The sequence below is a fragment of the Muscardinus avellanarius genome (genome assembly GCF_963383645.1).
Source record: "Muscardinus avellanarius genome assembly, chromosome: 13".
NCBI classification, from domain to species: Eukaryota; Metazoa; Chordata; class Mammalia; order Rodentia; family Gliridae; genus Muscardinus; species Muscardinus avellanarius.
Genome location: NC_137799.1, coordinates 81,323,944 through 81,336,206, shown reverse-complemented (window position 1 = coordinate 81,336,206; position 12,263 = coordinate 81,323,944). Strand labels below are relative to the sequence as shown.

The 12,263-nt window shown below is 45.6% G+C and overlaps 1 protein-coding gene across 2 annotated transcripts in view; it reads left to right on the top strand.

Annotated features, from left to right (window-relative positions):
• PRUNE2 (prune homolog 2 with BCH domain) overlaps positions 1-12,263 on the top strand; it is a gene marked incomplete at both ends in the record, with an annotated part of 276,889 nt that overhangs the window by 180,227 nt on the left and 84,399 nt on the right. For both annotated transcript variants that reach the window (XM_080709115.1, XM_080709114.1), the window contains 2 exons: positions 3,322-3,480; positions 5,591-12,119. In XM_080709115.1, coding sequence (XP_080565241.1) covers positions 3,322-3,480; positions 5,591-12,119 — 6,688 coding nt within the window. The remainder of the gene's footprint in view (positions 1-3,321; positions 3,481-5,590; positions 12,120-12,263) is intronic.

Genomic DNA, 12,263 nt, shown 5'->3' with positions numbered 1-12,263 from the left:
TCTTCTTAAGTGGTGAAATGTGTCTGGAATTGTCCCAGCTGCAATGATTAAAAAGATAACTTCCTAAATTCCAAGCAGGGATTATAGATGGAGCTCATAAATGCAGAGGAGGTGTGTTCCTGGGAATTGTAAATTAAAGGGAGAGAGTGTCTTTATATTTTCTAAACCCTAAGCAAAATAAGCGGGAAAGTACATATGCATGTACATAATTTTAACTTAAGGTGGGGGAAACATTATGGAAACATTTGAGCAGATTAACAAATCGTATTTGTATACATGTAACTAAAACAGTAATTTATCAGGTAGCAGGCAGATGGGGGGAATAAAATGCCAACCTGTATCTACAGTTGGGTTGTGTTGATGATGAAGTGCTGTTTATTCAGGGCCAGCCTAGCTTGTCAGCAACATAAGAGCCATCGCAGCACACGACTCCCTGCGTAGCTAGAAGACAATAATAAATTATCTCCTATGCAAACAGCACCGGCATAAAAGCAGAACAAACAGACTGTGCTTTCTGGATTCCTAAAGGTTCTCACTCATCCCCTTGTTTGATTCTGTTTCAAATGTGAAACCTTGATGTTATCCTAAGGCCAAGAGGGTCAGATCTGGCTTGGACAATTATATTAGGGTATACAGAATATTGTTGTTGATAATCACTTTTGGGGGTTACTGGAAATCGTAAGTATTTTCTTTCTCTAACATGCCTAAGTGATTCAGATGTTTGTGGTGGTTGTTTTATCAACATTTTATTTGATATTATTTTATATTATAGAATCAGAGTCTTTCAGAGGAAAGCTGAGAGGACGTTAAGCAAAGAACCTGGATGCTAAGAATCGCTTGAAGGATATTTCCATGTCAGATTTTGGTATCCATGTCAGAAGTTCTTATCTAGTAGGTTGGGGATTGGACACTGAAAACCTGATGAGAAATACATACCCCAGGGTAATTTTTATTACAGGGAGCTTGTGCAAGGAATCTGGATCTGAGAGCACGAACACCAGTCCTATGAGACTACTGAGAGCCCCAAATACTGGTTTTCAGGAAACCGTGTCAACTGACAAATGCCTCCCTAGGGCAGTGTTTTGTGGATTTCAGTGTGTGTGGAATCACCCAGGGTAGGTAGAAAAGGTGGATTCAGCTTCTGTGGCTCCGGGGCATGGCCTGAGACTCTGCATAGTAATAAGATGGCCGGTGCGACCAGTACTGCTGGACTTGAGTCCAACAAGATGCTGGAGCCATCAGTGTTAACACAGAAGAATCCAAACAGGCCAGGATGCAGCCATCGTCCTTGGATAGCAAACAGTTCACAAGCAAAGCTTAGGATGCTGATTCTTCTGCATCCTAATCTTGAGCTCTGATAGTGAGTAAAACCTGCCCCCTCCTGTTGGAATGGCACAGCCAGGAGTGTAGTGATAACTAGTATCAAATATGAAAATCTCTTTGAAATAGTATATTCTTTCAAGGATCTATATGGGTATTTGGGGGATTTTACATACAGAATAAAATGTTTGGAAAGGAAAATTGTAGAACTTCTCACACCAAAGCCTTCAGTGATTAAAGATAAGATATAGGTAGTAGCTGTCCATTCGTGGTTTTCCTTGGGACCAGATCTTTCATCATTCACAATGGTAAAAAGCTCAGCATTTTATCTATTAAATGCACAGTGTGTGTAAAATAAGGTTCCTTTTTAAAAAATAAAAAGCTCATTCTAAACATCTACTTCTGCCATTGGGTAAACTTGTTGTTGTTGTTGTTGTTTTGTTTTGTTTTTTATTTTTGTGGATCTGGGGATGGAACCCAGGGGCATTTGACCACTGAGCTATACCCCCTACCCTATTTTTTTATTTTGAAACAGGGTCTCACTAAGTTGCAGAGGGCCTTACTAAGTAGCTGAGGCTGTCCCTGAACTGTGATCCTCCCATCTCAGCCTCCAGAATGCTGGGATTACAAGTGTGCGCCACCATGTCTGGCTGGATGAACTTGTTTTTGTTGTTTATTTTGTTTGTTTGCTTGGTACTGAGGGTTGAAGCCAGGGGCACTCTACCTTACCAGCAACAATTTTTCACTCAGTAGCATAACAAACTGATTATATGTGGCGATTTTATATAAATATACACACATATGTATGCACACACACACACACACACACACACACACACACACACACACACATATATATATATATATATATATATATATATATATATATATATATATATATAATCGTTACTAGGTATCCACAGGATTGTTTGCAGGACCCCCCTCCTGAATACTAAAACCTGAGGATGCTCAAGTCCATTATATAAAATGGCATAGTATTTACACATAATCCATATGCATCTTCCCATATACTTGAAATCATCATTAGATTACTTATGATACTTAATACTATAATGCTATGTAAATAATTTCATGGTGTTTTGTTTAGGAACTAATGACAAAGATAAGGTCTGTACATGTTCGGTACATATGAAATTTTGTTTCCGGAACATACATGATCCGCAGTTGATTGGATCCACAGATGTAGAACCCACAAATATGGAAGACTGATTCTATAATACATTTAAGCTATGATAGAGGATTATGTAGCAGGGACTATTCTGTGTATGTATCTCTTTGGTCACTCAACAGATATTTCTTCCTCAGCTAGTATATGCCAGGTGGTGTGCTTTGGGCAAGAATGTGATCTTCACTATACTTACTTAAGGAAGAAAGGTAATCATGGAGACAAAGTGGTTCTCTGTGCTGAAGAGACCAACATATTTTCTGCAAACAAGATGAGCCACAGGCCTGGGTGCTTTCTGCAATTATTCATTGCTGGAGTAAAAAATCACTCTGTAAACTCAGTTAATTTCATCCTTAGACATTTCTATTTAGAGCTATTAATAGTCATTAGAAAACAAAATTTTAGGAAAAACAGTAATTCCCTCTTATTTTTCGAGTGATAGGTTATGATTGTGAGCAACATACATTCTCATGTAGATCTCATATATGACAAAGGAATAAATATTTTTGTAACATTGGTATCAAATAAATATTTTAGGGAAAAATATTATTTGTTCCTCATCTAACCTCTAATAGCAAAGACTAATAGTCTAATAATAGCAAAGACTCTTTCATTTGTTTTGGTCTGGGAAACCTTTAAGTAAAGTTTATTTTAAACTATAGCATGAAAGCTTCCAATCTTTCTCAAAGCAAAGTATCTTTTTCACTTGCCTCTAATAATAAATATGTGTCCTAGTATAAGACCGGACCGATTTGTGGCACAAATCCTCACAGCTGAGCAGTCTGACATTAATAGCAAATGTCCTGTTGTTTCAGAACTGTCTGTTTCACAGCAATATCACCAGTGATCTGAAAGCATTCACAGACAAGTTTGGTTTTGACGTCCTCATCCTGTTTGCCAGCTACCTGTCGGAGGAGCAGCAGCCACGACGGCAGATCGCTGTGTATTCTCAGAACCTGGAACTGTGCAGCCAGGTGAGCCTTCCTCTGACCCCAGCTCATTTCACTGCAGCCTAACCTGCTGGCTTTTAAATCATGTGCTAGGAGATGGGAATGGACGGGCATCTTATAATAAGTTGGCCCAGATAGAGTCCTAAAGCTTGAATTTTAGGAAATATTGGGTATAGTTTGCACATTGGCCTTTTGAAAGAGCCTGTGTCCATTTCATGTTGCTATAACAAGACACCTGAGTCTGGATAGTTCATAAAGAACAGAGGTTTATTTAGCTCACAGTTCTAGAGACTCAAAAGCATGTTGCTGGCATCTGCTTGGCTCTGTTGAAGGCCTTATAGGAAATGGCATCACAGTGGTGAGAGTATGATGTGCAGAAGAGATTGTAAGGTAAGAGAGGAAGCAGGAGAGCAGGCTGACAGCTGAACTTGCTTTATAACCCACTCTTATGAGGATGAGTTCAGTCCCTTGAAACCTCCATTATTCCTTTCTGAGGGTGGCACCCCCATGATGTAACCTCTTCCCACTAAGCTCCATCTCTTAAAGGTCCCACCAACATAATGGGACCAAGATTTCCTACATGTGAACCTTTGGCGAACGCACAAAATCCATAGCAGAGCCCCATAACAATGTCTCTTCCAGACTGAATCCACAGAGAAAAAGCTCAGATCTGTCTCACTCAAATAAGGGCAAATCTACCTTCAGGTGCTGTTATTTGTTAGGTTTAGTTTCTGTCTCAAAACCTATTGGGTGCCTAGTGTTTAGTAACTGGTGATCTGATTATTTATTTATTTATTTATTTATTTTTGTGGTACTGGGGATGGAACCCAGGGGCATTTTACCCCTGAGCTACACCCCCAGCCCTATTTTTTTATTCTTTATTTTGAAACAAAGTCTCACTAATTTGCAGAAGGCCTCACTAAGTAGTAGGTGAGGCTGTCCTTAAACCGCAATCCTCCTGTCTCAGCCTCCCAAATGCTGGGATTACAAGCATGCACCACCATTCCCCACTGGATCCTTTAATCAAAGTTTATCTGTTTATAGGTATTAAGATTCTGACAACAAATGGGTCCTCTATCTAGGTTAATAACAAAGCCTTTTAAAATCCCAAGTCCTAGCAAATGAAAAAAAAAGAATTGAACAAAATTAATCACAATAGACCACCGAATATACCAAGCCAGTGTACTTGCTAACTAATATGAGGACACATGCTTGCCATTGTGTGAGCCTCATGGGCTCAGAACACTTTTGTCCCTCCTCTTTTCTCACCAATGCATTAGGCGCTGGGGGATCCACAGGTGGTCAGAGGCACAGTCTCCACTCCTTTCTTTTCTACATCCTTCCTTTCTGCCCTCCAAGGGCTCCACTGTAGCATTCTTAACACATGACTGTACATACTCTGGTTTTCTCTCTTGGCTTTCTCATATCCAAAGAGGACCCCCTGCTGCATGCGCCTCTCACACCCTGTCCTCTGACACACATGCATGTCCTAACCTCTTTAAATTATTTTAAAAAATGACTGTCAGCTGGGTGTGGTGGTGCACGCTTGTAATTCCAGCATTCAGGAGGCTGTGACTGGAGGATCACAGTTTGCGGACAGCCTCAGCTACTTAGTGAGGCTCTTTGCATCTCAGTGAGACCCTGTTTCAAATTTAAAAAGAATAAAAAATAGGGCAGTGGGTGTAGCTCAAAGGTCGAATGCCCCTGGGTTCTATCCCCGGACCAGCAAAAAAAAAAAAAAAAAAAAAAAAAAGACTGTCAAACTCTTGTAATTGTATCTGACATAGGAAAGCTCTATCTATGTGAGTCCTGTGGTTATTAGCATATGGGTTGGGTTGTGTGTGTGTGTGTGTGTGTGTGTGTGTGTGTGTTGTTTTGTTTTTGGTACTGGGGGTTAAATTCAGGGGCATTTTACCTCTGAGCCAAGTAAATGTTTATTTTGAAGCAGTTTCTCACTAAGTTGTTGAGTATGACTAAGTTACTGAGGCTTTCGTGTCTTACATTATATAATTCCAGGTTGTTTGAAGTCTTCTTTTTAGATACAGATTCATTTTATATTAATTAAACTAAGAAGGACAAATCGCAAAGGGCAGGGACTGCTGTGTGCTCACATGAGCCCTGTGCTTCCCGACAGATTTGCTGTGAGCTGGAAGAGAGTCAGAACCCTTGCCTAGAGCTGGAGCCCTTTGAATGCAGCTGTGATGAGATCCTGGTGTATCAGCTGGAGGACCCTTCGGTAACTTGCGATCAGGTGGTTCTCCTCATCAAGGAAGTCATCAATAGGAGATGCCCAGAGATGGCCTCTAACAGCCGGACATCCTCCACGGAAGCCGTGGCGGGCAGCGCCCCCCTCTCCCAGGGCTCTTCCGGGATCATGGAGTTGTATGGTTCCGACATAGAGCCGCAGCCCAGCTCTGTGAATTTCATAGAAAACCCTCCTGACCTCAGTGATTCTAACCAGGCTCAGGTGGATGTCAACGTGGACCTCGTTAGTCCAGACAGCGGGCTGGCCACCATTAGAAGTAGCCGTTCATCCAAGGAGAGCTCGGTCTTCCTCAGTGATGACAGTCCAGTGGGAGAAGGTGCTGGGCCCCACCACAGCCTGCTCCCAGGATTTGACTCCTATAGTCCCATCCCCGAAGGGGTGGTGGCGGAGGAGCACGCACGCTCTGGGGAACACGGTGAACACTTTGACCTCTTCAGCTTTGACTCAGCGCCCATGGTTTCTGGGCAGTCCCAACCATCTTCGCATTCTGCAGACTACTCTCCGGCAGACGACTTCCCCAACAGTGACTCATCTGAAGGGCAGCTCCCCACCGGGCCTAAAGGCCTTGATGCAATGGAGGCCAACATGTCCAACTACTCATCCAGTTCACTTTTGTCAGAGGCCGGCAAAGACAGCCTTGTGGAATTTGATGAGGAGTTTGACCAGAGACAAGAAAGTCTTAGAGATAACTCTGAAAGAAATTTGAATGTGATGGGTTTTATGGGAGATGAATCTCTTTCACCTGAAAGGCTGGAAAATATTGGCAAGAGGATGCCACCCACCCCTATGAATAGCTTTGTAGAAAGTTCACCGCCCACTGAAGAGCCAGCTGCACTCTATCCAGAAGATATGACCCCAAAAGAGATTGACACCGGGCACCTGGGGCCACCTCAGACCCGTGCACGGTGCAGAGGCTGGTGGAGTGGTTTGGAAATGGACTCTAAAAACATTGCAGATACATGGAGTTCCAGTGAACAGGAATCTATTTTCCAAAGCCCTGAATCCTGGAAAGATCAGAAGCCCAGCCCGCTGGACAGGAAAGCCTCAGATTCTATATTTCAACCAAAGAATCTTGAATTCTCCACGTCAAATCCTTGGGAGTCTGAATTTGATGATCCTGAGCTGGGTAGCAATGCTATTCAAAACCAGAAAGAAGAAAGCTTGCCATTTCAGAACCTGCCCGCCGAGAGGTCACATTTGCCAAATGCCCAAGAGACAAACCACATGCTAGAAGACTTTTCTGCTCTGTGGTGCTCTGATCGCTCTCCCACAGCAAGGCCTGAACCCTGGGGAAATCCTGCAGATGGTGGTGAACCAGCAGCTGCAACATCATTCCCAGCCTGGAGCGCATTCAGTAAAGAAGACAATGCCGAAGCTTTGAAAAATACCTGGAATCTTCACCCAACGAGTGGTGAGACCCTTTCTGTGAGGGACCCGAGTGAGTGGGCCATGGCAAAAAGTGGGTTTTCTTTTCCACCTGAAGACCTACTGGACAATTCCCCCAGTGAGGCAAATAATGAAGCGACTCCAGAAGTCTGGGGTGTGAAGGACAGTGACTCCAGAGATCATAGCACTGTATCTGGAAATCCCAGTTCTGATCTGGAACATGCCTGGAATAACTCTAAGCCACTACGGGAAGACCAAGATGCTTTAGTGGATCCTAATGCAAGGCGGAAGGGATATGAGAAGGTAGATTCCTGGAACCTTTTTGAAGAGAGTGTTAAGAAAGGAGGGTCAGACATCCTTGCTCCTTGGGAAGATTCCTTCTTATATAAATGTTCTGATTACAGTGCATCCAACGTAGGAGAAGATTCAGTGCCTTCCCCCTTAGATACCAACTACTCGACCTCTGACTCTTACACATCACCCACATTTGCTGGAGATGATAAAGAAACTGAAAACAAACCATTTTCAAGAGAGGAAGGTTTGGAGTCACGGGATGCTAACTCTGCTGCAGAGGAGACTGAAGTTCCCCCGCAGGCACCACCTAGAAATCGAATCAGTTCTGGTCCTGGGAACCTAGACATGTGGGCTTCACCTCACACAGATGATAATCCTGTAGTAGATGCCACTCACGACCCAGATACAGATTTCTTCAAGACAGAGTGCCCAGAGGGGAAGAATGTGTCCATTGAGGATGACCTGGGGGAAAGCAGCCAGTCCAGTTATGACGACCCCAGCATGATGCAGCTGTACAATGAAACCAACAGGCAGCTCACACTTCTGCACAGCAGCACCAACTCCCGACAGGCGGCCCCTGACAACCTGGACCTGTGGAACAAAGTCATTCTAGAGGACACGCAGTCCACCGCAACCATCTCAGACATGGATAACAACCTGGACTGGGACGACTGCAGTGGGGGTGTGGCCATTAACAGCGACGGTCAAGCAGAAGGGTACGTGGCAGATAGTGCGGAACCAGAAACCCGGTTTTCAGTGAGACAGCTGGAACCCTGGGGCACTGAGTATCAGGAAGCAAATCAGGTAGATTGGGAGCCCGCTGTTGAGCACGCCGATGACAGTGGTCCCAAGGAATATCACACCCTGAATGAGAAGAGCGGGCAGCTCATTGCAAACAGCATTTGGGATTCTGTCGTGAGAGATAAAGACATGTCATCATTCAGGTTACCCAGTGGTCCCCCTTACTTTAGAGATTCAGAGCAAAGCAGTTTGCCTGCGGAAAGTCCCAGTCATTCAGCAAATGCTGGGGACAGTCACACCCTACAAGTGCTAGAAGCCCCTGGAATCAGCGAGTCAGCTGCAGTGACACCTCATCCTGACAGCCAGATCACATGGACAGACACCATGCATGATGATACAGAATCCTTCGTGGCCAGGCTTGAGAATCCAGGACATTTTGCACACTCAGATTCATGGACAGGCCGCAGCTACGGGCAAAGTGAGGTTGAGAAGGAAGAAGTGCCAGGAGCCTCCAACAGGGGGAGCTCCGATGAGGAGGAAGTGGTGGGCTCTGGAGTGGACAGTGCCTCGGGGACTTCTGGCAAAGGGCCTGGTGATCAGGATCTCTCTTCTCCAGTGGCTTCTGAGCACCACGAAGTCTGCGCTGAATCAGACAACGTCCACTCGCTTTCAGCCACTTGTAGTCCTCAAACCAAGGAACCAGAGGAGGTTTTAGAGTATGAGCAGGGAGCCTACAATCAAGACCCCTGGGATGTACAGACAGGCGTGTCCACAAATGACCCGCGGGCAAAGACAACTTATGAAGAGTCCCTCAGAAAGCACAGAAATTCTGATGAAGCTACTGAGATTTCAGGTGGGATGGATTTACCAAAACATGTATCTTTAACTGAAATGGATCATGAGGAAACTGAAGAACATGGCAGGCAGGATCCAGAGAGCATGAGCGACAGTCCACCTCATGAATCTCTCCAAAGCCTTGACCTCTGGGATGGCTCTAGAGACAGCGATATACGGGACAACCACGCAAGTTCTGAGGTTTCAAAGAATCTTGAATTAAAGGGTACAGAAAACAGCTTTCCAGGAGCCAGTCCATCTGGAACTTATGACAAAGACAGTATTTCTAGCGCATACACTCATTCAAGTGTGTCGAGTCCTGACCTACACGATTCTTTGGCTTCTTCGTCTCCCTGGAGCCATGGACCCCGCACTGGGCCTCAGGAAGAGGATCAAGATGATTGGAGCAAACAGAGTCACCAGGAGTCTGAACCAACCCCTACCTATGGCCGAGGAGAAGTACTTACTGAAATGAAGGATATGGAGAAAAACAGGGACAAGTTTGAAAACAGCTTTGATCACAAGGTTCCTGACTTTTTAGAGGTTTGGAATAAGTCAGTGGATGATGATTCCTTATCCTCTTCATCCAGCCCTGAAACAGGCAAATATCCTGAATATGCCGGTGCCTATCAGGAAAGAAATCTAATGGTGAGCCATCAGGAGGAAAATGCAGGTGACATTCCCGACACTGTGCAGCCAGAAGATGCCAAAGTCGTTTCAACAGGCCCAGGCTCTGAGGATGACAGTGTAGGTAATGAAGGGTCAGGAGGGAAGGAGGACCACTTGGTCACTTGTCAAGTTGCTCAGAGCGAAACCAGCCCTTGGGATTCCTTGAAGGAATCTAAGTTCCTGGCCACAGCAGATCCCAAGACCGAGGAGTTTTCTGGCAGTTCACAACCAGCAGAGAATTTGAAGCCAAACCCATTCTGTGACAGTCAGCACTGGAACTTCTCACCGCCCACAGAGGCTGACATACAGACCACGGCAGCAGCGGAGCAGGAGATGAGATCCTTTCTAGAAATGGTGAAGGCAGGAGATGACAGATGGCAAATGCTTCCCCACACTGAACCAAAGAGTGAAGATCATTCTAAGCTGGAAATGCTGGGCTTCTCGGCTGAGAGCAGCGAGTGGTGGGCTGCCCCTCCACAGGCAGGGGGACCCCATGAAAGTGCCCTCGAAGGGGAGCTATCCAACTCCAATGGGGTCTCAGAGACGAATTCTCCAGCATACCAAAACGTGGCTCCCTGGGGAGGGCCCATTCAAGGGGATGCTGAATCCAAGGAAACACACTCTGCTAAGCCTTTCAGTGATAAACTTCAGTCTCCTTTTCTGGATGATAATGGGGACACCTCCCATGAGCAGCTTTGGAACATTCAGCCGAGGCAGCTAGACCCAGATACTGATCAGGTTAGCCAGCTTGTGATATTGGACCAAATGAAAGCAAAAGATGCTATAGAGCAAACCTTCATGTCTTCTGCTGGCAATCAACTCCCTTCGGAAATACCTCCTCAAGAGCCGAGTCAGGAAATGATGCTCTCTGTCTGGGATCAGCCAGACCCAGCATCTACTCACACCGAGGACAATGAGTGTGTCATAGCTAATGCTTCCACTACTGAGTGTCACGAAGTAAGTTGGTGGGAACAAGAAAAATCATACCTAGGCGAGGTGACACATTCAAATATGGCCGCAGAAAATTTCCCTACCCTGAGTTCTCCTGCCCAGTTGATGAAAAAGGATGACTCTGAATGGGATGATTCTGAGGACCCCCAAGGTACCTTTGTTCCAGATATTTTGCCTGGTAACATTCAAGAGGATGGGCGGCTGGCCTCAGCCTCACCTGACTTGTGGGTAGATGTCAAGCAGCCCAGCAGTTTAAAAGCAGATGGTGAGAATCCCGATATTCTGACTCACTGTGACCAGGACAGCAATTCTCAGGCCTCCAGCAGCCCTGATTTATGTCACGATTCTGAAGCAAAGCAAGAGACCAAGCAGAACTCCAGTGTTTGCATGGAATCCCAAGTGGAATCTGGCAAATTTGATCTTTCTGAGCTAAAGATGAGTGAAGAACCCAGCCAGGAGCCTGGGCAGGAATTTGCTTCACACAATTCAGAACTCTGTTCTGAAAACACCCTCCCACTGCGTCCAGTCAACAATGGAGCGAATGCAAAGGACTGGCCTCAGTCTACCTCTGGTAGCGTTTCTCCAGAACCTTCTGAAATGTATGGTAATGATACAGGCTTAAACACATCAGAAAAGGAAGCAAGCCCAGATACGGCATTGGTTTCAGAACCCATGGACAGGACCATCCCAAGGATTGAGAACGTGGAAACTAGCATTTTTGTAACTCACCAGGAGCCAGCTATGGAAGGCAGCAGCTCCTGGGTTTCAGAAGACTTCTCCCCTGAGAGTCAGACAGGTGGAAGAGCTGCAGGTGACTATGAGCAGACTTCTGCTCTTGAGAACCCTGCCGTGGGTCCTGAGGCTTTGCTAGCCTCGGACACCTGTCTGGAAGTGAGCGACACTGCCTTTGACCTCAGTGATGCATCAGGTCTCAACACGTCCACAGGAACAATCGACGACATGAGCAAACTGACCTTATCAGAAGGTCATCCCGAAACACCCCTTGAGGGGGATGCGGGGAGGCACGAGGTCTGCTCCTCGGAAGCCTCGTGGGGTGATTTTGAGTATGACGTAATGGGCCAGAACATCGATGAAGACTTCTTGAGAGAGCCTGAACACTTCGTCTATGGTGGGGACCCTCCCTGGGAGGAAGACGCTCTGACGCAGTCGCTGGCACCGTTCACACCTCCCTTTGACTTGTCCTATCTGACAGAACCTACCCAAGGTGCTGAAGCCACAGAGGAAACCAGGTCTCCAGAGGATGTGTCTTTGGGGAGCGAGGCGGCGGCGATGTTGCTCTCTGCCCTTCCCGATCAAAGTGGGGGGAAATGCACTGAGACCCAAATCAAACAACCTGGACACCAGCGGGTCATGTTGCATATTCATGAAGACCCTGTGCCAGTTTCTTTGCCCGTAGGAGGCGCGGACTCCAATACTGAGTTATCTCCATCAAACATTGACTGGGAAGTAGAAACAAATAATTCTGATTCACCAGCAGGTGGAGACATGGGAACACCAAATGGTAAGAAACATCCCCTCCCTCTACTCCCAAAGAAAACTGCTGCTTCTATTAAACTAGATTGTAAAAAATTATCTTCCTACCAGCGTAGGTAAAGAGGAGCTAACTTTTGCAGTGCTTGCTAACCAAGACTTGTATAACAGCTGT